The sequence below is a fragment of the Hemitrygon akajei genome, chromosome 1 (assembly GCF_048418815.1).
Source record: "Hemitrygon akajei chromosome 1, sHemAka1.3, whole genome shotgun sequence".
Taxonomy (NCBI): domain Eukaryota; kingdom Metazoa; phylum Chordata; class Chondrichthyes; order Myliobatiformes; family Dasyatidae; genus Hemitrygon; species Hemitrygon akajei.
In genome coordinates this window covers 69,808,238-69,834,522 of record NC_133124.1, presented here as the reverse complement: position 1 = coordinate 69,834,522, position 26,285 = coordinate 69,808,238, and the positions used below count along the sequence as shown (strand labels likewise).

The following is a 26,285-nucleotide window of genomic DNA, read 5'->3' as shown; positions in this document are numbered from 1 at the left end:
CATCTACTGCCTATAGAAACGGTTCCAAACTTCCTTCCTGGAAGTCCAGCCCTGCCTTGGTTTCTCTCTATATCTACCATTTTAGTACTGACTAATAGCATAAAAACTTGGATAAAATCACTCGATAATGCAGCATAATCACTGTAAACTCTGCATTTAATTTACTGATTGAAAACCTTCACTTCCACTAAGTTGTATTCCTAAGTTGTGAAGCTGGAACTGATGTCACTGCTCCAGGTTTGGTTTAATTAAGGCTTTGTATAGCTGTAATATAATTTCCATCAATTTGTGCTCTAGTGTGGCAGATGTAAATAGTGTTTTATTGACCTTTTGCTTATTTGGATAATCTATGTACTATATTTACTCAGCCGGACTACTCTTAACAACAGCCCCTCCCCACCTCTACAACCTGTACAATCAAAAATAAATGTGATAGGGGAATATCACCACTTGTACATTCCCCTCCAGGTCACACACTATCCTTAACTGGAAATATATTTCCGGCCCCTCGTTACTGGGTCTAAATTCTGGAATTCCATTCCCCAACAAAACACTGGTCATGGACACCTCAGTGCTCCATCCTGGTGAATCTCCTCTGCATCCTCGCACCACAATCATGGTCTTCTGATAGTGTGGTGACCTGAAGTACTCCAGTTGCTTTATAAGTTTGTACCATAACGTCCTGCTATTGTATCTCTGTCCTAGCTAATTATAAAGATGTATCCATGTTCTTTCTTCACCATCCTATCTGTCTGTACTGTGAAACATCCTTTGGAATGTTTGGAATTGTACACCAATGACCTCTGTCCTTAAAAAGCCCCTGGCTCCCAAGCATTTGTTGTGTACATCTTAATCTTATTAATCCTCCCAAAATATATCATGTAATATTTTTCAGGGTTTATTTAAACCTTCCACTTACTGCCCATCCCACCAACACAATAATGTAGCTCTGAAGATCAGCAGTCAGTATAATTGGGTGGTGTTGATATTACATTCTGATTCTGAAAACCTTTCCACTTGTGTTCTTGCAGATTTTCAAGGACCATCCTCTCCGCGGTTGCACGAACAGTACCCAGAACACGACCGTTCTATCTCTCAGCTACCCAAATACCAACGATACAAGCCAAAGCAGCTCAAAACGGATAGGGGAGCCAAACACATCACTGCTCTCCCTTGTCCTGATGGCAGGCACCTTCTTCATCGCCTTTTTCTTACGCAAGTTTAAAAACAGCCGTTTCTTCCCCGGGAGAGTAAGTGTCACTGGTGAGGGCCTGAGAGTCATTCTTCACTTTCTCAGTTGTCTTTGTTTTCTTTAAACAGATTGTCTGTTCCATCTTGGAATCAGGAGGAGCCATTCCATCCCTGTTTCTAAGAAAGCTGTGCTTACATTCAGTGAGATAGAACTGATACTTTTGCCACCCTTAGATTCATTCTTTTAGTCACATAGTTTTCTGATCTGACTGTTCAACTGTTGAGTGGATCTGCTGATTTTTCTCAGCCTGTGTGAGGAGATGCTTCCTAATATGTCCCCACAGCCTGTTCAAACTAAGTTCTTGTTCTAGTACTCACTCATCAGAGAGAACAACCTTTATCTATCCATTGGCATCATTTAGATTTAGAGTCATACAACATAGAAACAGGCTCTTTGGCCTAACTTGACTTTGCCAAGCTAGTCCCATTTATCTGCATTTTCCCATATCCCTCTAAAGCTTTCCAATCCATATACTGTACCTGTCCAACTATCTTTTAAATATTGTAATTGTATCAGCCTTTACCGTTTTTTCTAACAGCTCATTCCGTATACTGACCACCCTCTGCATAAAGAAGTTGTTCCTCATAATCACATAATGACTTAATCTTAAGGATTGCTTAATTCATGCAGTGCACACTGACCTTGTGAGTTAACCCTTGTACACTATGTTGATTTTTTGCTGCGCACTTTTTAAAGTTAATATGTACTGTATTCAAGATTGGTGATAAAGGGAGAGATGGAAAAGTTGTGAGAATGACAAACAGACTCTTGGTTAAGTGAGTGCAAGAGAGCAGGTAAGGTCCTTTATGTAAGGTTATCCTTTTGGTAGAAAGAATCAACAAGAAATACAGATATTGTACATCGTCAATGCATGGTGTAAGAATATTAAAAGTAAATTGTGAGTTTTCTTGTGCAGCTACAAGTAGTTTTATGATATTGGTCTTTATTGCAACTAGGATGAAAAACAAGACTGAGGAGAGCTTGCCACAACTTTGCAAGGTTTTGCAAACCCATTTCTAGAATCCTCTGTAGGGGTTTGATCTCCATATTTAAGAAAGGGCATGTTTGGTTTGGAAGTAGTGCTACAGAGAGACTAGAAGCCCTAGAGAGAAGAATATGATCTTGAAAAACAGGAGGTTATCTCCCTGCAGTACTACATTCTGAGAGTGGCTGCTGGGAGGATGGTTTAAGTTTGGCATTGTCTCAGAATAAAGACTTGCCCTTTTCAGACTGAGCAAAAGGAATCTGTTCTCTGAAGATTATGAAGATCCTGATTATTAATAGATTTAGGCTGAGGTAGATAAGAAATAGGAGAATAAAGATTATGAGTTTTGCAGGGAAGTAGAATTGAATACAAAGGTTAAACTGGCCATGATCTAATTGGATGTCTTGACAGTCTCAAGGAGCCTTCAGTTAACACTCTGTTTCTTGTATTGTGATAGCAAGATATCCACAAAGTGTTGATACCAATAGACAGATTACTTTATTTCTGATTAAATGTCGGGAGCTACCAGACAGCTATTAAAATTCAGATCACCCAAGGACAGTGGCCAAGGCTTCTGTCTGAACCCTGGTTATGAGAGGCAACAACACAGTGCAGGGTCTGGCTTTTGGACTGAGGGATACCCACGACATCTGATGTGGATCACACCAGCCTGGGTATACTGGGATACAACTAGACATGGGGTGCTCAGTTTGTGTTTCACGAGGCCACAGGAACCCATTGTCATTCAACCCAGACATGGGCAAAGGAGTTGACACCCAGGTGTGAAATAAGAATAACTGACAGATGTAATGGCACTCAGGGGCCTGGGGCAGACTGAAGTCACTGCAATTACAAGGAAACTCTGGGGAGAGGTGACAAGCAAGATAGGTGTTGCGGCTCGCTCACTCTGCTCTAGCGCATCACCACGAGTGCCTCAGGACAGTATTCTCGGCCCAATCAGCTTCAGCTGTTTCACTAGTGACCTTGGTTATGTCAGAAGTTGGTGATTTTGTGGACTGAAGCAACCCCTTTGCAGTTGGTTGGGAAGTGAAGCAGGAAATGCCTGGTTGTAGTAAGAGCCATGCAGAGAAATGGCGCAGAATAACCACCTCCCTTTGGAGACCACTGGCCCTAACAAAGCTGAGTCTCAGGTATTTATTTCCCTTGTCACCCTCAGGTCACAGTGGATCAGAAAGTTAATCAGAAGGATTATTAGGTATCCTGGGATGTGTAATTAACCTCCTGACACCCCAAAGCCTATCCACCGTCTGCAGGCACAAGTCAGAAGTCAGGAATATAATGTAATGATCACCACTTTTCTTAGTTGGAGCTCCATGAGAGTAGCAACACAAATGAAGAAGGTGGTAAATAAGGCATACAGAATGCTTGTTTTCATTAATTAGGCACTGAGTATAAAGGTATGCTGGCAAAGTATGTTGCAGGTGTATGAAATTTTGGCTAGGCTGCACTTGGCTTATTGTTTGGTCACCCCTTCAGTAGAAAGATGTAAAGGGTCCAGAAGAGGTTCATCAGGATGCTGCCTGGACTACAGAGCATGAGATATATGGGGATATTGGAGAAACTTTGGTTGCTTTCTCTGGAATGTTGGAGACTGAGGAGAGACCTGATAGAGATTTATAAAATTATGTGAAGCATTGATAAGGTAGACAGAGCCTTTTTCCCAGGGTAGTAATGTCAAATACAGTAACACTGGAAAGTTTGTGAACCCTGTGGAGTTCTCTCTATTTCTGCATAAATATGATGAATATATAAATATGAACAGATCTTTACATAAGTCCTAAAATTAGATAGAGAACCCAATTAAATAATTAACATGACAAACATTATACTTGTTCATTTATTTATTGAGAAAAATTCATGTATTTGTTGGAAAAACTGCGAATCTCTGGGGTAATGCCTTCTACAAAAACTACTTGGAGTCAGCTGTTCCAATCAATGAGATGAGGTTGGAGATGTGGGTTGTAGAAGTGCCCTACCCTGTAAAAAAATGATACAATTGTCAGGTTACTGACAGAGCCTGCCGTTCTTAAGAAAAATCTGTTTATGTGCAACATGCCTCGATCAAATCAACTTTCAGTGGACCTCAGAAGAAAAATTGTAGAGATGCATCAAGCTGGAAAAGGCTACAAAAGCATTTCTAAGGACTTGAGTGTTCATCAGTCCACAGTAAGAGAAATTGTCAACAAATAGAAGAAAGTCAGTACTGTTGCTAGTGTACCTAGGAGTGGGCACCCTGCAAAGATCACACCCAGAGTACAATGTGCAATGCTAAAAGAGGTGAAAAAGAACCCAAGAGTAACAGCAAAAGTCCTGCAGAAGTCTCTAGAACTCACTAAAGTCTCTGTTCATACATCCAGTATAAGAAAAACACTGAACAAGAATTGTATTCATGGAAGAGCACCACAGAGGAAACCACTGCTCTTTAAAAAAACATTTGCTGCACATCTCAAATTTGCAAAAGACCAGCTGGATGTTGTACAATGCTTCTAAGACAATGTTCTGTGGACAGATGAGGCAAAAGTTGAACTTCTTGGCAGAAATGCACATCGTTGTTTTCAGAAGGAAAAGGGCACTATACACCAACATCAAAACTTCATTCCAACTGTGAAGCATGGTGGAAGGAAGTATCATGGTTTGGGGCTGCTTTGCAGGGCCTGGACAGCTTGCAATCGTTGAGGGAACACTGAATTCAAAATTGTGTGAAGACATTTCAGTGTAGCAGTCTGTCACCTGAATAGAAGTTGGATAATGCAACAAGACAATGATCCAAAAGACGAGTAAATCAACAACGGAATGGTTTAAAAAGAAGAAAATTTGTGTTTTAGAATGACCGAGTCAAAATCCTGACCTTAATCCTATAGAAATGCTATAGAAGAACCTGAAGCAAGCAGATCATACAATGAAGCCCACCAACATCCCAGAGTTGAAGCAGTTTTGTAAGGAGGAATGGCTTAAAATTCCTCCAACCCAATGTACAGGACTGATCAACAATTATCAGAAATGTTTGGTTGAAGTTATTGCTGTACAAGAGGGGTCACGGCAGTTACTGAAAGCAAAGGTTCACATACTTTTTCCAACAAATTTATGTAATATTGGATAATTTTTCTCAATAAATAAATGAATAAGTCTAATGTTTTTTATGTTTATTTAATTAGGTTCTTCTTACCTAATTTTAGGACTTGCATGAAGATGTGATCACATTTTAGGTCATATTTATACAGAAATAGCAAAAATTCTACAGGGTTCACAAACTTTCTAGCACCACTGTAGTAGAGGCCTTAAAGTGAAAGAGAGAAAGTTTAAGGAAAATTGACAGGGCAAGGGGGTCTCCTTTTCCATAGATGTTGCCCGGCCTGCTGAGTTCCTCCAGCATTTTGTCTGTTGCTTGGATTTCCAGCATCTGCAGGTTTTCTCCTGTTTGTGAAGGACCAGCTGACTGCTTTTGCACTCATAGTTAATGGTTTAAGGAACTGAAGAGCTTCACAGGGGCTGAGACAAAAAAAAATGGTAATTGGTGTTTGGTTTATTATTGTCACATATACTGGGGTACTGTGAAAAAACATTTTTGCATGCCATCCAGACAGATCATTTCATCATTGAGGTCATACAAGGAAAACAGTAAGAGTGCAGAATAAAGTGTTACAGTTACAGAGAAAGTGTAGTGCAGGTAGACAATAAGCTAGGTTGTGAGGTCGAGAGTTTATCTTTATTGTATAAGAGGATTATTTAATAGCTTTACAACAGTGAGATAAAAACTGTCCTTGAGCCTGGCAGTGCATATCTTCTGCCCAATGGGAAAGGGGAGAAGAGAGAATGTCTAGCTTGGTTGAGGTCTTTTGACTATACTGGCTGCACCAAGGCTGCATGGTGTAGATGAGTCCATGAAGGGTAGGCTAATTTCTGAGCTGTATGGGACTGTGTTAACAAATATCTAAAGGTGATCAACTTTGTTGCAGGTACGACGCATAATTGGGGATTTTGGTGTTCCTATAGCAATCCTCATCATGGTCCTGGTTGACTACTCCATCCAGGAGACCTATACCCAGGTGAGAGAACAACTGGATGTATTACCCTTGCTGTGTTACTGTTTATTTCCACAGTTGTCGGCATCAGCTCCCCCACATTCACCCAACTCCCTTCAGAATAACGATGATGCAAAATTCTGTCAAGGGATCTAGGTGTGCCAGAAGGTGGTTGATGGAGTCAATGTCACAGACTCATACACCACAGAACAGGCCCTTTGGCCCACCATGACCATGTTGACCTACAAGTACCTATCTTTACTAATCCCATTCACCATGTAGTGTATAGCCTTCCATGCTTTGATCATTCTCAATACTTAAGAGTCTTTGCTTTTGCCATCCTTTCAAGCAGTCCGTTCAAAATTCTAGGCCCTCTGTGTGTGGAAAAAGCTCTCCCTCATATCCCCTCTCTTACCCCTTCTCATAAACCTACACCCTCCAGTTTTAAATACCTCAGCCCGAGGAAAAGTTTTATTATCTACCTATGCCAGTTATTCTTTGATATAGCTTTATCAAGTCCCCCCTCAGCCTCCTCTGCACAAAGGAAAAACAAACCCGGTCTCTTCAGTCTTGCCTCAGAACTGAGGCAATATCTTGGTGAATCCCTTCTGCACCCTCAACAGCACAATCTCCTCTTTAATCTAAGTTCAGTTAATAATCTAGAATTTTGAAAAAAAGCTTGATGATGGCATAATTTATTGATTGTCATAGAAGTCAATCAGGTAGGGGGAATCTGCTGTTCTTACACATCTGACCAGTATGTGACTCTGGACCCAACCCTATTAATTGCCCTCTGAGATAAATGAACAAGTTATAGAACATATAAAACATACAGCACAATACAGGCCTTTCGGCCCACAAAGCTGTGTTGAACATGTCCCTACCTTAGAACTACCTCGGCTTTACCTACCTAGGCCCTCTATTTTTCTAAGCTTCATGTACCTATCCAGGAGTCTCTTAAAAGACCCTATCGTTTCCGCCTCCACCACTGCTGCCGGCAGCCCATTCCACGCACTCATCATTCTCTGCATTAAAAAAAACTTATCCCTGACATCTCCTCTGTACCTACTTCCAAGCACCTTAAAACTATGCTCTCTTGTGCTAGCCATTTCAACCCTGGGGAAAAGCCTCTGACTGTCCACATGATCAATGCCGCTCATTATCTTGTACACCTCTATCAAGTCACCTCTCATCCTCCATCACTCCAAGGAGAAAAGGCCGAGTTCACTCAACCTATTCTCATTATGCATGCTCCCCAATCCAGGCAACATCCTTGTAAATCTCCTTTGCACCCTTTCTATGGTTTCCACGTCCTTTCTATAGCGAGGCGACCAGAATTGAGCACAGTACTCTTAAGTGGGGTCTGACCAGGGTCCTATATAGCTGCAACATTACCTCTCGGCTCTTAAACTCAATCCCATGATTGATGAAGGCCAATGCACCTATAGATGGCCATTACTCTGGGGTATTTAGAGATGGGTAAGAAATACTAGTCTGGCTAATAACACTAAGACCTTGAGAAATTAATATGCAAAAGAAGCTGAAGCTGCATCCTTGGGTCACATGCAGCCTGTCCTTCCGAGGGATCCAGCACCCGGAACACAATCATTCACTCCTTTACTGTTCCTAACTTACTCATGCTGATACAGCCTTGTGTGTGCAGGATATATGTACAGCTTTACCCTGAGTCCAGCTACATTTGGCCTTTTTGTTCTGATGGTCGTAATCAGGTTGTCACTTCTGACTGTTGAGCTGCTATTTAACTCTGTCTCTTTTGTCTCTTTCCTTCAGAAACTGAGTGTTCCCACTGGTCTGTCTGTCACTTCTCCAGCGAAACGTGGTTGGTTTATTAATCCTCTGGGGAAGAATGGTGATTTCCCCATCTGGATGATGTTTGCCAGCGTGATTCCTGCTATCCTAGTTTTCATCCTCATCTTCATGGAGACCATGATCACTACGTGAGTCCCTTGTGGTAGAGAGTGCTGAGACAAAATAGGATTTTCTGGGCTGCAGTCACTGGATGGATGTGGGCTCAAGATAATAGAAAGAGGAAAGAGGTCCCTTATCCCATCCACATGAGTTCAGGGAGTGTGTGGGGATTATGTGATGTGATTTGGGGTCTCCTGTGGATGTTCTGACCATCGTTCTCCTCTGAGCCCAAAGCTGACCACATTGGTCAATGGTGCCTTGGGGAGCTCTGAAGCTTCAGTCATCATCCTAACATTTGGTTCAAGGCCAACTTGGGTTGGACAATAACAGCCAGCAATCAAAGAACAAACTGAAAGTGGAGATCACACCTCTCCATTGGGTTCAGTTGCATATTTAAGCAGGATAGAATTTGGTGTAGGAGATGATCACTGTTTGATGGTCACAGCTGGACTGTCCAGTCAGTCACTCAATCAGTGTGTGCGTAGCCAGTAGTTTCCAGTTTGAAATTTACCCGGCAGGATAGAGAGGCCCTGATGGAGTTGGTTTATTATTGTCACATGTACCAAGAAAACAATGAAAGCTTTTGATTGCATGCCATCTAGACAAATCATTCCATATACAGTATAAGTACATTGAGGTTGTACAAAGGAAACCAGAATGCAAAATATGGTGTTAGAGAGAAAGTATACAGTGCAGATAAATGGTAAAGTGCAATGGCAGCCACAAAGTAGATTGAAAGATTAACATTTTATGGTGGGAAACTTCTTCACTCAGAGAGTCGTGAGAGTGTGGAACTAACTGCCAGCAGAAGTGGTGCATGTGAGCTTGATTTCAATGTTTAAGGGAAGCTTGGATAGGTACATTGATAGGGTATGGATGGCTATGGTCCCAGTTTAAATGGCATGGACTAGATGAGCGAAAGTCCCTGTTTCCATGTTGTAGTTTTTCCATTACTCTTATCTATTAGTGAATGAGAGGTCCATTCAGATGTCCTACAACAGTGGGAAAGAGGCTGCCTGGTGGTACCTGGTGGTACCTGCTTTCAGGCTTTTGTATTTTTTGCTTGATGGAAGGGGGAGAAGAGAGAATATCCAGGGTGGATGGGAATATCCAGGATGGGGTCTTAGATTGTACCGGCAGCTTTACTGAGGCATGGATGGAGTCCATGGAGGGGAGGCTGGCACCTGTGCTTTGCTGAGGTAGTCCTGGATTGCTGGCGAACTGGAGGTTGGGTGGTTTTCCATGGTGGTTCGATGGGAAGGTTCAGAAATTGTCAGTGGTGAGTTTGTTCCAGTGACCAGGTAGATTGTCTCCTGCAGACTAATCATCAGCAAGAAGGAGAGGATGTTAACCAAAGGAACGGGATTCCACCTGGACCTTCTGATCATCGTCGCATCGGGAGGGGTAGCAGCTTTGTTCGGATTGCCCTGGCTCGCTGCAGCCACTGTCAGAACAGTCACCCACGTCAACGCACTCACCGTGATGAGCAAATCTGTGGCACCAGGTGACAAGCCCAAAATTGAAGAGGTCAAGGAACAGAGGGTGACGGGGCTGGTAGTGGCTGTCCTGGTGGGTAAGTGGTCACTCTCCCTCACTGGTCCCAACACTACAGCAGCTCCCTTGTCACACTACAGTAGTTCCTTCACCAGTTCCCTCATCTAATTGTCTGTTTTTCCATCACCAACATAAACAAAATACCCTCAGTGTGGAAGGATCGGGAATCAGATCTGTAACCCTTCAACTTCATACAGCACAGGAGGCCCTTCAGCCCATCATTTGTGTGCTAGTGCATTGAAGTTCAATAAACAATCCTACTCTCCCTCTCTTCCCCACAACTCATTTTTTCTTTCAATCCACTTCTCCTTTGAATCTGCCCTTCAAGGGATCTTTATAAATGCAGCTATTCTTGCCTTGCATTCCTCCTCCTCCCCTCCCCCTCTTACTTTCTCCCTCTATTTCCTTCAGTCCTTTCTTCCCTCTCCTTTACTTCTCTCTTATTAGAATCTTTTGTTTGTTCATACATGTTTCTGACATCAGTGCTGAGGAATATGAATAAGGAAGGAATAACCAGACAAAAATGGGCAGAGTCCATGTGGACCAATGAAATGGAGATCATACTTGAGGCTGTAACTTGTGGAATGGAAAATTACAAGCCATCTCTGACAATCAATTCTGCTGATTCACCACCCTCTGGCTAAAGAAATTCCTCCTCGTCTCTGTTCTAAAAAGATGTCCTTCTAATCTGAGGCTGTGACACCAAGTTGTGATGAACTAATCAAATGCCTAAATAAATTAGTCCCTTCTGCACATTCATGTTCCTATCTAACAGCCTGTTAAATGTCTCTGTCATATTTGCCTCTGGCCCTGACAGTGTCTTCCAGTGTGTGAAAAAAAAAGTCTTGCCTTACTCACCTTTGAACTTTCCTCTCTCACTTTAAGTACATACCCTCTAGATTTAGACATTTCAAGCTTCTATCACATCTCCCTCAGCCTTCACCACTCCAGAGAAAACAACCCAAGTTTGTCCAATGTCTCCTTATAGCACATGCCCTCTAATCCAAGTAGCATCCTGGTAAACCTCTTCTGCATTCTCTGCAGAAATGAATGCAATACTCCAGATTCAGATTAACCAGAGTTTTTAAGGCTGGAACATAACTTCCCGACTCTTGATCTTTACCTTGACTACTAAAGGCAAACATGCCATATACCTTCTTTATCACCCTATCAACTTGTACAGCCACTTCCAGAGAAATATGGTCTTAGACCCCTGGACTCATCTGTACATTAACACTGTTAAGGGTCTTACCACTAGTAGTATCTTTTTCTATACATTTAATCTCCCAAAGTGCAACATTTTACACTTGGCTGGATTAAATTCCACCTGCAAATTCTCTGCCCATATCTGCAAATGGTCTATAGGTATCCTACAGTATCCTTTACCAGTCTTTCCACAACACCACCAATCTTAGTATTATCTGCAAACATACTAACCCACCCAGGCAAGGATTAGTTAATGGACATAGAATGAAGAAAAGGAATAAACGTGTTATTATCAGGTTGGGTTACTGCAAGAACTGCTGCTGGAACCACAGCTAATCACATCCTGTATTAATGATTTGGATGAGGGAATTAGGTAATATACATAAATTTGTTAATGTGACAAAGCTGGGTGGCAGGTTTTCCTGATCAACTTGCAGACGGATAGGCAAGGACATGACAGATGAGGTCATACACATTAAATGTGAGAGATGAAAAGGAGGAGATGGCTGAACTTCACACAGGTACTGCAAGCAATTAAATTATCTTTATTGCTATAGGATTTAAGTGAAGAAGCATTTTGTTTCAGTGAAATAGAGCTCTTCCTTAGCAGATAAGCCATCATCTTGACCAGATCACCATTGGGTGAATTGGGAAGACCATAAGACACAGAAGCAGAATCAGTCTATTCAGCCCATTAAGTCTGCTCCACCATTTCATCACGACTGATCCCATTCAACGCCACACACCTGCCCTTTCTCCATATCCCTCAATGAGATGACCAATCAGAAATCTATCAACTTTGAATATACCCACAGACTTAGCTTCCACTGTAGTCTGTGGCAGAGCATTCCACAGATCTACCTATCTTTGGTTAAAAAATTTCCTCCTTACTTCTGTTCTAATTTTCAGGCTGCTAGCTCTGGATACCCCCAACAGAGGAAATGTCCTCTCCACATCCATCTTATCTAGTCCTTTCAACATTTGGTAGGTTTCAATGAGATCCCTATGCATTCTTCTAAATTCCACTGAGTACAGGCCCAAAGCTGCCAAACGCTTCTCATATGATACCCCTTCATTCCCAGAATCATCTTCGTGAACCTCCTCTGGACTCTCTCCAATGACAACACATCCTTTCTGAGATATGGGACCCAAAACTGTTGACCTTACTCCAAGTGCAGCCAGACTAGTGACTGATAAAGCTTCTGTATTATATCCTTGATTTTATATTCTATCCCCCTTGAAATAAATGCCAACATTTGCTTACTTTACCACAAACTCAACCTGTAAATTAACCTTCTGGAGTCTTGCACAAGGACTCCCAAGTCCCTCTGCACCTGAGATATTTGAATTTTCTCCCCATTTAGATAATAGTCCACACTATTATTCCCTTTACCAAAATGCATTATCATACATTTCCCACCATTGGAAACATACTTTCCATATCTACACTGACTAGGCCTTTCAACATTCAAAAGGTTTCAAAGAGACCCCCCCCCCCCCCCCCCATCCTTCTTAATTCCTGGCACCTGGGAGGCGACATACCATCCAGGTATCCCGTTCACATCCACAGAATCTCCTCTCTGTTCCCCTCACTATCGAGTCCCTTATCACTACTGCTCCCTTCTTCTCTCTCTTTCCCTATTGCACCACCGAGCCATGCTCGTGCCCAGTTGCCATGGCATTCTCCTGGGAGGTCATCCCCCACAAAAGTATCCAAAGTGGTATACTTGTTTTTGGGGGGAATACCACAGGGGTGCTCTGCTCTAACTGCCTATTTCCATTTACTCCTGACGATCGCCCAGCTACTCACCTCCAGCAACTTCAGGGTGACTACTTCTCTGTAACTTTGATTATATCCTCATTCTCCCGTACAAGCCGAAGGTCATCCAGTTGCTGCTCCAGATTCCTAACGCGGTCTTCAGGGAGCTGAGCCAGATGCACTTCACGCAGATTTAGTTCCCTGGGAGACTCTCAGTCTCCCAAGACTCCATTATCTGGCATGAAGAACACACCACAGCTATTTAAATGGTACAGTAAGAGGGGAAAAAAACAAAAAGGAAACCTTAACAGACACTTTACACAGAGCCGACGCCTCCTTTGACCCAAAGCCTGTTGCTTCTACTCTTGCCACTGGCCTACTCCTGACAATGGCCGCTCTGCTTATCCCTTCTGTACTTCTGTTTAGTTCGCAGTGCTCTGTTGACGCCGCTGATTTGTACAATGGACAAATGCCCTCAAAACTCCCTTTTTAAATAATCGCCGCTGACCTGCGAGAAATACCTCTTGATAAAGCTTTGTTGATGCTGCTGATAGGCCATGTACAATAGTGAGGATCCTTAATGATGGATGCCACCTTCTTGAGGCACTGCCTCTTGAAGATGTCCTCAGCAGTGTGGAGGCTTGTGCCTGTGATCGAGCTGGCTGTCTACAACTCTCTGTAGCATCTTACAATTGTATTTGTTGGAGAGTCCAGGCCATGCAATGATGCAACCAGTCAGAATGCTGTCTACCCTACATCCGTAGAAATTTGCTAGAGTCTTTGGTGACATTTCATATCTCCTTGAACTCCTAATGAACTATAGCCACAGGCATTGCTTCTTCATGATTGCATTAAAAAGTTGGGCTCTAGGGATCTTCTGAGATATTGACACCAAGCAACTTGAAGCTGTTCACTCTTTCCACTACTGTCCCCTCGATGAGGTTAGTGTGTGTTCTCTCGACTTCTCCGTCCTGAAGTCCACAATCAGTTCCTTCGCCTTGCTAACATTGAGTGCCAGATTGTTGTTGTTGCAACACCACTCAACCAGCTGATTTATTTTGCTCCTGTACTACTTGTAGCCATCTGAGGTTTTGCCAACAATATTGATATAACTGGCATATTTATAGATGGCGTTTGAACTGTGCCTAGCCACATAGTCATGAGTGTAGAGGGGGTTGAACACTGAGCTAAGATTGCATCCCTGGGGTGTGCCTGTACCTTAAGGATGAGCTTGTCAGCTCATTCCAATTACACAGCACCTTTTGCATGAAGAAGTTGCCCCTGATGTCCCATTTAGTCTCTCACCTTTGATCTTAAAATTATGCTCTCTTGTAATTAGCATGCCTTCCCTGGGAAGAAGACTGTGTACTTTCACCTTGTTTATGACCTTCATGATCTTACATACCTCTGTCAAATCGCCCCTCAATCTGTTGTGCTCTGGAAAATAAAGTCCTAGAGTACACAACGTCTCCTCTTAACTCAGGCCCCCCCAAGTCCAGGCAACATCCAAGTCTAAATGTCTTTTAATCTTGTAATTGTACCTGCCTCTACCACTTCCTTGTTCCATATACCTACTTCCTACTGTGTGGAAAAAATTGCCACTCGGGTCCTCTTTAAATCTTTCCCCTCTCATCTTAAACAGATGCTCTCCTCTTCCTTTCATTCTGCCTGTTTACCTGTTTGTTTGTTTGTGTATGAATGCTATGCTCTTCTGTTTTCCAGGCCTTTCGATTGTAATTGGTGACCTCCTACGGAAGATCCCACTGGCTGTGCTGTTTGGAATCTTTCTGTACATGGGTGTTACTTCACTGAATGGTATTGAACTGTATGAACGCATCCAGTTGTTGCTCATGCCTTCGAAGCACCATCCAGATCATGTTTATGTGCGGAAGGTAAGTTGGGTTCAGGGGTCGAACTGTGTGGAGTGCAAGGCTGGCAGGTTGTTTGGTTTCTGTCAAGCAGGATGGCTGGTATTTAATGGGCTGTTTCTCCTACCCAGGTGAAGACTCTGCGGATGCACTTGTTCACTATCATCCAGATCTTCTGCCTGGCCATTCTCTGGGCTGTCATGTCCACTGTGGCCTCACTTGCCTTTCCTTTTGTGCTCATCCTGACAGTTCCTCTGAAGGTCTTTGCACTCACCAGGATTTTCACGGATCGAGAGATGAAATGTGTAAGTGTGCTGTTTATAGATTACTTGGATCAGGAAGTGGAAAGGTGGGTTAGCAAAGTTGCAGGTAAGATGAAGGTTTGTGGTGTTGTGGATAATGTAGGACAGGGGTTCCCAACTTTTATTATGCCATGGATCCCTACCATTAACCAAGGGGACTATGAACCATGGTTGGGAACCCCTGGTGTAGAAAATTTTTTCAGGTTACAAGAGGACAGTGATAGGATGCAGGGTTGGACAGAGAAGTAACAGATGGAGTGGAATGGAGGGTTGTCTTTGGGAGTAGAGTAGGGTGTCAGCATGTGTGGGAACCAGCCCTAAAAACTGCATTGTGTCGCTGAAGAGCTGGAAATGAAATCGAGGTTTGATACTTTCATTTGTTGGCAAGGACAAATGGCATAGCAGTTCTGATTAATCCCACCTCAGCTCGCCTTCCTTCTACCATCCATCAGACTTTGATTATTCAGCTGTTCTTGCTTGAGTGGGGGGGGCAGGTGGGGGAGGGAATGGGATCATCCTGGTCTATCCCTTTCAGCTCACTATTATTCTTCAATCAATTAACGGCCCTCAGATTTTATCCCCTTGGCCAAGGAGAATTGCTCCTACCTGTTCGCCCTGCCTGTATTCTTTGGTACACCCCCACGAGCAGCCTTTGTTTGTCATCTCCCAAAGAGATGCAAGATGGTCTTACAGGTCCAGGGCTGGGAGCAGCATTAACATTGGCTCAGGAGGGGAGGGAAATGGGTATGAGTGGTGGGCAGCTGGCGAGGTTATTGTCACTAATAGCTCCATGAGCTTCTCCTATTCAAATACCCTCAGATAGGATGGTTGAGAGGAAAAGTAATAAATACAACTTTATTGGGAATGGAAGTGGCAGAGATGGGGGCTATGGGTCAGAAGGACAGTTCACAGGAAAGAGGAGTAACTGAGAGCGCACTCTGTCTTCCAGATTGATGTTGTCACTGTGAGGGACTGGCCCCAGACCATGTTCTGTTATCTTGGGTTGGTCCTGGTGTTGAACAGCTGCCTCTTATCTGTCTCATCCACTCAGGTCTGTGCCCTGTAGCAGCTGTCAGGGACATGTGTGATAACCTGTGCCCATCCTTCTCTCTGATCACCGTCTTCTCTTCCCACAGCTGGATGCAGATGATGCACAGCCCACCTTTGATGAGAAGGAGGGATTGGATGAATATGATGAGCTCTCAATGCCTGTGTGAGGCCATGGAACCAGCTGTAAAATCCTCTTGTGATGCTGGATAAGGATGGAGGAGCTAGTCAACACCTGTCAGCACACCTGTCACCAACACCCATCACCATCAATCCCTGTCACCACCAACACACTACAGCATGTCAACTACACCTGTCACTGATGACACTCATCACGAATATGTTACCATCACCTGTCACCATCAGCACCTGTCCTCACCATCAGCACAGTCATCAGTCACCAACACTCAGTATCAACATCTGTTAGTATCAGTATGTGTCACCAAGGACCATGTGTGATCTATTGCTGTCACCAAAGTCCACCTCGGCCAAATTACGTCCAGCTCTCGGAGCTATTCGTCACCTTGGGACTGAGGCAGGTTGGGACCAAGCTCCATGCTACCGCAACCTGAATTCAGGAACCATCCATGCATTTAAGTATTCCTTTGTTTCAACATCAGGAAAGAGAAAAGCCAAGCTGGTGTTTCAGAACTTTGTGAATGTTCCTGACATGCGGAAACGACAGCTCTGTAACGTCATTCCTTAATGAGAGGCTGCAGGAGAAGAAGCTGCTGGTCTGATCTAGGACATTCACTTCAGCCATGAGATTGCTTCAGTTGTTAATCCCAGAGAGAAGTGCTGGTGCTGCTCAACAATGCCACCCCTTAACTGAACCACAGCACCCCTGTTTACCCTTCCCATACCCTCCACTCTACCCCTCCCCCCCCCATGTGAAACCATTGAGCTGCCATTGGATTGTGAAAATTTAGCTCTTGGCCTTCCTCTCTGCAACCCCCTTCCCCCACACACACAGCCCCACCATCACCACCTTACCCTCTGACCAAACGCTTTTCCTAGTCGGCTGCAACTTTGTAGGTGATCCAATTTGATTGAATTTCCAAGCCCCTAGTGCTGAACTGCCGGTCTTGATGTGAACATTATTCTGCCTCTATACACAATGCTGGAAATCTTGAGCAACACAAACAAAATGCTGGAAAATCTCAGGTCAGGCAGCATCTATGGAGGGGAATAAATAGTCAATGTTTCAGGCCAAGATCCTTCATCAGGTCTTGATGAAGGGTCTCAGCCAGAAATGTTGACTCTGTGGTTGCTTCCTGATTTACTAAGTTCCACCAGCGTTTTGTGTGTGTTTTTCTGCCTCTACACTTCCAGCCCTGAGGCTGTCCTGGGTCCTGCTGTGATGTCAATATTCTGTTTGGAATTCGGTCCTGAGATGGGCAGTGGGTTGTCCAGACATGAAACTGCTCGTCCTGATCTCCAGGACTCAGAGCTATAATTTTTGTCTGCGGATTTTGATCACAGGGTTAGTGCCAAGCCCATCCAGCCCATGAAGTTTATCTCCTCCCTTGGAGAAAGGTTTGGATAGAAATGGGTCTGATTTGCAGTTGTAACTGGTTGTTTGGCATAATTCAGCAGAGTTTCACATGTGTGGAAACTCCCCAGAGCTGAGAACTTCACCAGCTGAAGTGGGTGGTGAGATCAGACCCTGGTCACTGCTACTGGCTTTGAATGTTGCCGAAGGTCCATTTGATTTGTGAGGTGAGTGGGTCATGAATGGGGGAGACATGGGGAGTTTCTGCCCTACTAATTTGTTTGTCACTTCAAGTCCAGAGATGCCACTGCAGGAGCCAAGCCTAGTCAGAGTTACACAGCACAGAAGCAAGCCCTTCAGCCCAACTGGTCCAAGCTGACCAAGATGTCGATCTAAGCTAGTCTCCTTTGCCTGCATTTGGCCCATATCCCTTTAAACCTTTCCTATCCATTTACCTGTCCAAATGTCTTTTAAATGTTAGTGTAACTATTGAGCCTCGGCTCCACAGATAAAGCAAAAGGTGCAAACATAATCTTACAACCAAAAATATTTAGCCAACAGTTTGCTTTTGAAATACACTGATCAGGACCAAAGATCCCACTGTCCAATTGATTTCATATGCAAGCCTTTCACCCTCTAAACATTGTGCTGTACTGTTGAGTGATGCACAATAAATGGTGATGTGTTCCTTCCCCAGTGTTCATTGTGTGGCCAGTCCGCATGTCAACAGTCCAGTGGAGTTTCCAGTGGTGAATCACAATGCCAGTTGTTCCCATGGGAGTTCTTGATGCCAGTTGGTCAATTGCTGACCGGTTCAGTGGGTAGAACCCATTGCTGCCTTTCCAGTGGCAGGTGGCTATGCTGGTATGACCAGACAAGCACTAGTTCCAAGTGCCCCCAGTGAGGAGGGTAGCAAACACTGGGCCAACCTCAATCAAAACCAACTGCTGTATCCATCTTCCCTACTGTGGACCCTACAGTATTTGCCCGTCACCAACCTGTCCACACTGGCCTTTAGCTTCAACAGGTTATTAAATTTTGTATTTATACAAACTAGTGTCAATTACTTTAGATTTCTAGTTAAAATCTAGGCGACCTTTTTTTTGTTATCCTGTATATTTGTACTGTAGGTGTTCACTTTGAATGGCCTGTATAAAAATCAATTTGTAGTAGAAGTAATAAGTATTTCATTAATGAAAATAACACCAGGGTACAGTGCTGATGGGAGTGTCTGTCACTGTATAATACTGAGTACAGTACTGGTGGGGACGGGTCTGTCACTAAATAGCACCAGAGCACAGTACCAATGTCTCTGTATAACTCTGGGGTAAAGGCCATAGTCTCAGAATAAAAGGACATCATTTCAGAACTGAAATGAGGAGGAATCTCTTCATCCAGAAGCTCGTGTATCTGTGGAATTTGTTGCCAGATTGTGATGGAGGCCAAGACATTGGATGTATTTAAGGCAGAGATCAATAGGTTCTTGATTGCCCTTCATTAGTCAGGGGATTAAGTTCAAGAACTGTGAGGTAATTTTGGAACTCTTTAAAATTCTGGTTAGACCACACTTAGAATATTATGTTCAAATCTGGTTATCTCATTATAGAAAGGATGTGGAAGCTTTATATGGGCTACAGAGGAGATTTACCAGGCTGCCTCCTTGATTAGTGAGCTTGTCTTATAAGGAAAATTTGAGCAAGCTAAGGCTTTTTCTCTTTGGAACCAAAGGAGACTGAGAGATGATTTGATAGAGGTGTTTAAGATCAGAAACACTGATAGAGTAGATAGCCAGTGCCTTTTTCCCAGGCTGGAATGGCTAAATCAAGGAAAGTTATAGGGGAGATGACAGAGGGAAGTTTTTGACAGAGTGAGTGGTGAATTCATGGAACGCACTGCCTGTTGTGTGGTAGTAGAGGCAGATTCATTAGGGACTTTTAAGAGACTCCTGGATAGGCACAAAGATGAAAGAAAAATAGGGGCCCTTTTCAGAAAGAAGCATTCGATTTATCTTAGAGTACATTAAAAGGTTAACACAACATTGTGGGCCGAAGTGCCTGGACTGTTCTATGTAAAGGAGATAAAGGTTATAGGGAGAATGGGGTTAAAAAATGTATGCTATGATTGAATGGCAGAGCAGATACAATGACCAGGTGCTGCTCTATGGTGTTATGAGTACAACACTGCTGGGGACTGTTGCAGGTTGGTATTAGTGCAGGTTGCAATATTTTTCACTGATCACAGCTAAGGCAACATGATTATCACAATGTCGATTTATGTTTGGGAGGCAAGTCTATGAGATTTAAAATCTGTAGATCCTGTCAAACTGAAATAAAAACAGAAAATGCTGGACCACGCAGCAGATGAGGTAACATCTGGGGAGAGAGGGTCTTTTCTAGATTTTGTTTCATCCTGAAGCTGTTCAACCTGAAATGTTAACTCTCCACTCTAGTTTAATCTGTAGTTGGCCTCGAATACTTGTACTACAGAGTTGGGGTTGAAATTACCCCTAAACCACAGAGCTTAAGCTTAAGGAGAATATACCAAGGAATAAGTGGTGTAGAAAGAAGGTTTCCTCTTTTTAGACAAATTTGGAAAGAGTGCCGCCTGGGAGTGATGAGAATTGGAAATTGAGAAGCTAGGGATAATAGGAATTCTCTTTCCTGGCTGAAGTGGTGGACAACAGAGGTTGCCAAAAATAAGTGAGACCCGAGATTACAGATGCTAGGATCCAAAACAAAAAACGATCTGCTGCAGGAGCTCAATGGGTTGAGCTTTATTTGGGGGTTTGTGTGTGTGGCGGGGGAGAGAACTGGCGACGTTTCAGATCAAAACCCATGATGGGTTTCAACCCACTGAGCTCTTTTCAATAACTTGGTCTATGCAGTCTCCTCAGGTAGAGGTGTGATGCCCACAGTTGGGAAGGGCTTTCCTCTCCTCCATCCATGATTGGGGCCAGGGTTTCTAGGGCCATGTAGGTGATTCCTCTCCCCAGCTTTAATCATCACGAAGTGCAGCAAAGTCAGAATCTCCAGATAGGACTGTTGTTAGAGTTAGCGTCCCTCCAGGGTTACTCTCTCCTACGATCTGCTTCCTGTCCTCTGCTGGCTAGTGAACCAGCTGAGGGTGAAGTTTGGTTTTCGGTGGAGCCGCACCTGGTGTCTGATTTCCACTCTCCAGCAGGCAGTATCCTGTCACTGCCCTCATCGCATCGCTGCTCTCCTGTAGCACACTCCCTGAAGTCTACCTTTGACCAAGTTTCTCTTTTGGATTTCTACACTTCTGTGAAGTGCCCTGAGACTTTTTTTCTGTGTTAAAAGCATCATAAAATTGCAAGCTTGTAAATAAGACTTTGTGATCACCTCATGTGCCTGCTGCCAGCTGGTGGTGAAACGTTTTTGCTGCAATAACGCTGATTTTATTATTGATCCCTGGTCTTAAAGTCTTCTCTCAGGAGCCACCCTTTGGCTATTAGTGACATCTACTCCCTGCCGCCTGTGTGAGGTATTTCTTTCCCCCATTCCCACCCCACCCAGCGCTTCTCATTAATCCAACATATCCATAGAAAGATCCCAAACTATGAAAAAATGAGCTGTAATGAGGGAGCGTCACATTGGGAGGGGAGGTATTGAGGGGCATCAAACTATAGAAGAGGCAGTACTGAAGGAGGGCTGCAAAGTGGGAGGAAGAGTACTGAGGGAGCGTCACACTGTAAGCGCACTTATGATGGAGCGCCGCACAGATACCCTGGCTGAACTGAGAAGATCTCATGGGGCAATATTTGGAGGACAGCTGGTCGGTTGTGAAGCTGCAAGAAACTATAGACACAATGACAGTGACAATTGGCCCGAATTTACACGAAAAAGGCAGTGTCCTTAACGTCCTGTCAGGGTAGATTGTGGCTGTCTCAGAATTGTAATCAATATTCTTTGGGGAAAATTCAGATGCTGTGTAATTAATAAATCATTTGTGAAATCAATATTCCTCTGAGATGTTTCTGCCTGTTAACGTAAAATGATTTGGAGAAAAAACATGGTTGCCAGTTGAATCACATTTCACTGCTGTTAGTAATGTACATGTCCACTAAGTACAGAGGGGGGATCACAAGCTCTACTTGCTGAGGACACCGTCAATTAGAAACTGGAAACTCAACTGAGCAACACACACACACAATGCTAGAGGAACATAGGTCAGGCAGCATCTCTAGAGAGAAACACAGCTGATATTTCCGACTGAAACCTTAAGACAGGAGAGGAAGGGGTCAGAAGCCAGAATAAGAAAGTGGTTTTGGAGGGGGAGGGTCAATCCTGGGAGGTGATAGGTGAAAGAGGTAAAGGGCTAAAGAAGGATTCTCAGTTACAACTGCAGGTTGAAGGCTGAGGATCCCGTGGGGAGTGGCTCCCCAATTATAAAGCTTGAATCAGGGCTGGGACAAAATACCCTCATCTTAACTGGATGAGGGAAACTCAGATGACATCCAACAAGAGAAAATCTACAGATACTGTAAATGAAAGTAATGCACACAAAATGCTGGGGGAATTCAGCAGGCCAGGAGGCATCTATGGAAAAGAGTAAACAGTCAATGTTTCAGGCCGAGACCCTTCACAGTTCTTATTAAGGTTCTTGGCCTGAAACGTCAACTGCTTAATCTTTTCCATTGATGCTGCCTGGCCTGCTGAGTTCCTCCAGCATTTTGTGTGTGTTACACTGACATTCAACACGCCCTGAAACCTTGGAGAAAATAGCCCATGATAGGCATTGTGACTGCAGAATATACAACCTGCCTGCTCTAAGTTCATTGGCACCCCCTAATCCAGTCATACAAGAGTAATCTAGATCATATCCATAAAATATGACTTTTTGGATGATACATATCTGTAGAGGAGATTTATGAGGATGTTGCCTGGATTGGAGGAGTACAGTTATGGTGAGAGACCTTGGTCAGACCCCACTTGGAGTTATGTGTTCAATTCTGGTCACCTCACTGTAGGAAAGATGTGGATACTATAGAGTGAAGAGGAGATTTACAAGGATATTGCCCGGATTGGAGGGTTTACCTTATGAGAATAGGTTGAGTGAACTTGGTCTTTTCTCCATGGAGCAACGGAGGATGAGAGGTGACCTGACAGAGGTGTGTAAGATGATGAAGGGCATTGATCATGTGGATTGCCAGAGGGTTTTTCTCAGGGCTGAAATGGCTAACACAAGGGGGCATAGTTTTTAAGGTGCTTGGAAACAGGTATGCACTGCCAGCATCAGTTGTGGAAGTGGATACAATAGGGTCTTTTAAGAGCCTCTTAGATAGGTACAAGCTTAGAAAAATAGATGGCTATGCGCTAGGGAAATTCTAGGGTAGGTTACATGGTCGTCACAACATTGTGGGCCAAACAGCCTGTAATATGCTGCAGATTTCTATGTTCTATGAGAGACTGGATAGACTGGACTTGTTTTCCCTGGAGTGAAGAAGGCAGAAGGATGACCTGATGGCGATATATTAAACTATAAGAGGCACAGAGCAGGTATATAGTTAGAATCTTTATTCCAATAGCAAGGCAAAGCATAGAAGGATGCAGAACTATACCAGGTAAATGGGCAAAAAAAGGTCAGCATGGTCATGTAGGGTTGACACGCCAGTTTCTGTGTAGTTCAACTCTATGACTGTTAGCTGGATGGAAGATGTATGCCTTATACTCTAAATGGAGCCATTTATCACTGAAGCAGCCTCAACACTTGCCTTGAGAGCCATACCTGTGATTTTTGATCCTATACAGGATCAAATGAGCTGTGCCAATACCAGGTATTTCTTGCAGAGTCAGTCGACTGTCTACTCTTTTCCATAGAAGCTGCCTGGCCTGCTGAGTTCCTCCAGAATTTTGTGTGTATTCCTAGCAGAGTCACATCTATGGACCGTGCATTCCCAGCACACACACCAGTAGAACTGTACATTTCCAGAAGACACACACCAATTAAAATGGCTTACAACTTTGATGCTGGTTTGCAGTTCTGACCTAAACTGGCTCTCTAATCCAAAGGTCTAATTTATATACTGCTTCAAAAGAACAAGCCAAATGAAATGGGGAGGTGGTGTTAATCAAAATATTTCCAGAGCAGATATAGAAGTAGTAGAAAGTGATATGGAATTGATTGGAGTTAAAACCATGAACAGCAGGAAAAGAAAGATAGGTACGGGAATAACTTATAGATCACTAAAATAGGACCTCTCAGCAAGGCAGAGTACAAATATAGAATACCAAGGGCACCTTTAAAGAGCACTGCAATTATCTTGGGAGATTTTAATCTACATGCTGATATGATGAAACTGACAAAGACATAGAGGAGTTTGTGGAATGTGTCATGGACCGATTTTTAGAGCAATACGTTGTGGATTGTATCCAGGGAATGGGATATTTTCAACTTGGTCTAATTTTAAAAAGGGATCTTCTGGTTAAAAAGAAAAATAAACTCTTGACCTCACAATCTACCTTGTGGTCAGTTCTTGCACCTCATTGTTTGCCTGCACTACACTTTCTCCAACCGTTATTGCTTTTCCCTTGTCCTACCTTGATGTTCTTGTGTTTTGAAATTATCTGTGTGAGTGGCATGCAAAACTGAAATTATCACTGTACCTCAGTATGCGTAACAGTTAATAAACCAATTACCAGTTAAAAGATCCTTCAGGAGGTTCGCGACTACAATTTGATAGAATACCAAATTAAATTTTAGGATGAAGCAGTTTTCAAAAATGGTGGGTAGGGTGGAGTTGTCTAAGCTGGACTGGGTAGAGACAAATCAGAATCAGGTTTATCATCATCGGCATGTGACGTGAACTTTGTTAACTTAGCAGCAACAATTCAATGCAATACATAAAAGGAAGGGGAAAAATGAAATAAAATAAATAAATCGTCTTCCGTACACTTTATACAGTATACATATATTGAATAGATTTAAAATAATGCAAAAAAACAAATACTATATATCTTTAAAAAGTGAGGGTTCAATGTCCATTTAAGAATCGGAAAGCAGTAGAGAACATTGGAAGACATTCAAACAGCTGATCTATAACCGAGACACGAGACTACAGATGCTAGAATCCAGAACAACGACAAATCTGCTGGAGGAACCTCAGCGGGTCGAGCAAGAATTTATTGGGGGGGGGGGGGGAGAAGGAATTGTCAACACTTCAGGTCATAATCCTGTATCAGGACCCTGCTCAGCAAGGGTAAATCTCAATTTTTATCAAATGCACCGTCTTTGCTGGATACTTCATAGCTTGATACGTCAACTGCTCTACACGTGACCACAAGAAACTGCCGAGTTGTTGACACAGCTCAGCACATCACAGAAATCAGCCTCCCTTCCATGGATTCAGACTATCCCTCTTGCTGCCTCAATAAAAAGGCCAGCATAATCAAAGACCTCACCCCAGACATTTTCTCTTCTCCATTCTCCCATAAGACAGAAGATACAAAAGCAAGAAAGCACATACTACTAAGCTTAAGGACACCGTTATCAGGCTCTTGAACAGACCTCTTGTATGATAAGATGAACTCAGCCTGACAATCTATCTCGTTACTGTATTATCTTGACCCTTATTGTTTACATAATTATTGATTTACTTCGGTCTACCTCCAAGCACTATATGATTTGGTCTGTATGAACAGTATGCAAGAAAAGTTTTTCTCTGTATGTTGGTACATATGACATTAATAAACCAATGCAATACCAAGCAAAAAGAGAAATTCCATGAGAAAGAGGTACAATCGTGTTAATAAAAGATGTCAAATACAATCAGCATTTTGGCCTTCATTGCAAATGAGTTGGAGTTTAAAATTAGGGAAGTTTTGTTGCAATTGTACAGAGTGTTGATGAGGCTACATCTGGAGTACTGCAGCTGGTTTCCTAATCTATAAATAAAAGATTTTAAAATAAAAAATAAGAAGTAATCCAAAGGAGATTCTCCAGAGTAATTCCTGGGATGAAAGGCTGTCTGAGCAAGAGAAATTATACATTTTGGCTTTGTATTCATTAGAATTTCAGAAGAAAGAGGGGTAACCCTAATGACAGTGAAGTTTGGTGCCTTAACCTTTATTGGAAAGAGTATTAAGTACAAAGGTCAGGAAATCATGTTTCAGCTGTACAGAACATTGGTAAGACCAGATCTGGAATATTTTGTGGAGCTCTGATCGGCATACTATAGGAAGGATGTGATTAAGCTGGAGAGGGTGCAGAAAATATTCACAAGAGTGATGCCTGAATTGGAGAGTTTGAGTTATAAGAAGAGGCTGGATTGGCAGGAGGATGAGGGGTGTCGATCCCAGAGGATCATGGTTTGCGCTTCCGGTGGACTGTGTCCTCTAAAGGGCACAAGCCTGGGCAGGAAGATTTCAAGAACCAGCTGTTGCCCATGCAGCGGGTTCCCCCTCTCCACATCACTGATGTAGTCCAAGGGAAGGGCAAGCACTGGTACAGCTTGACACCAGGGTTGTCGCAAAGGTTGCCAGAGTGAAGTTGAAAACAACATCAAACTGGCTTTGGATCTTCCTCAAGGTTTACTCCCAAAGCCTCCCATAGGTGGTATGGCCACAAGGCAGCAGAGGTTTAAAATAAGTTTTCCTTCTCCAAGGTGGGCTGCCATCCAAGGCTGACGAGACACGCCTGCCTGAAGCAACTGGTTTTGAGGCTTCAGGAGACTTGATAAGGATTTATGAAATCAATAGGGGCATAGGTAAGATGGATTTTCATAATCTTTTCCAAGGGTAGGAGAGTATAAAAACATAGGTTTAAGGTGAGAGAGAAAAGGTTTAAAGGGGGCCTGAGGAGACAAGCTTTTCACTCAGAAGATGATGGATAT

The 26,285-nt window shown here is 43.2% G+C and overlaps 1 protein-coding gene across 10 annotated transcripts in view; it reads left to right on the top strand.

Annotated features, from left to right (window-relative positions):
- LOC140727548 (anion exchange protein 2-like) overlaps window positions 1-21,413 on the top strand; it is a 251,153-nt gene extending 229,740 nt beyond the window's left edge. For all 10 annotated transcript variants that reach the window (XM_073045039.1, XM_073045022.1, XM_073045078.1 and 7 more), the window contains 7 exons: window positions 1,032-1,250; window positions 6,215-6,304; window positions 8,072-8,238; window positions 9,529-9,782; window positions 14,451-14,620; window positions 14,728-14,901; window positions 16,035-21,413. In XM_073045039.1, coding sequence (XP_072901140.1) covers window positions 1,032-1,250; window positions 6,215-6,304; window positions 8,072-8,238; window positions 9,529-9,782; window positions 14,451-14,620; window positions 14,728-14,901; window positions 16,035-16,115 — 1,155 coding nt within the window. In that variant the 3' untranslated portion in view covers window positions 16,116-21,413. The remainder of the gene's footprint in view (window positions 1-1,031; window positions 1,251-6,214; window positions 6,305-8,071; window positions 8,239-9,528; window positions 9,783-14,450; window positions 14,621-14,727; window positions 14,902-16,034) is intronic.
- Window positions 21,414-26,285: the final 4,872 nt, after the last annotated feature.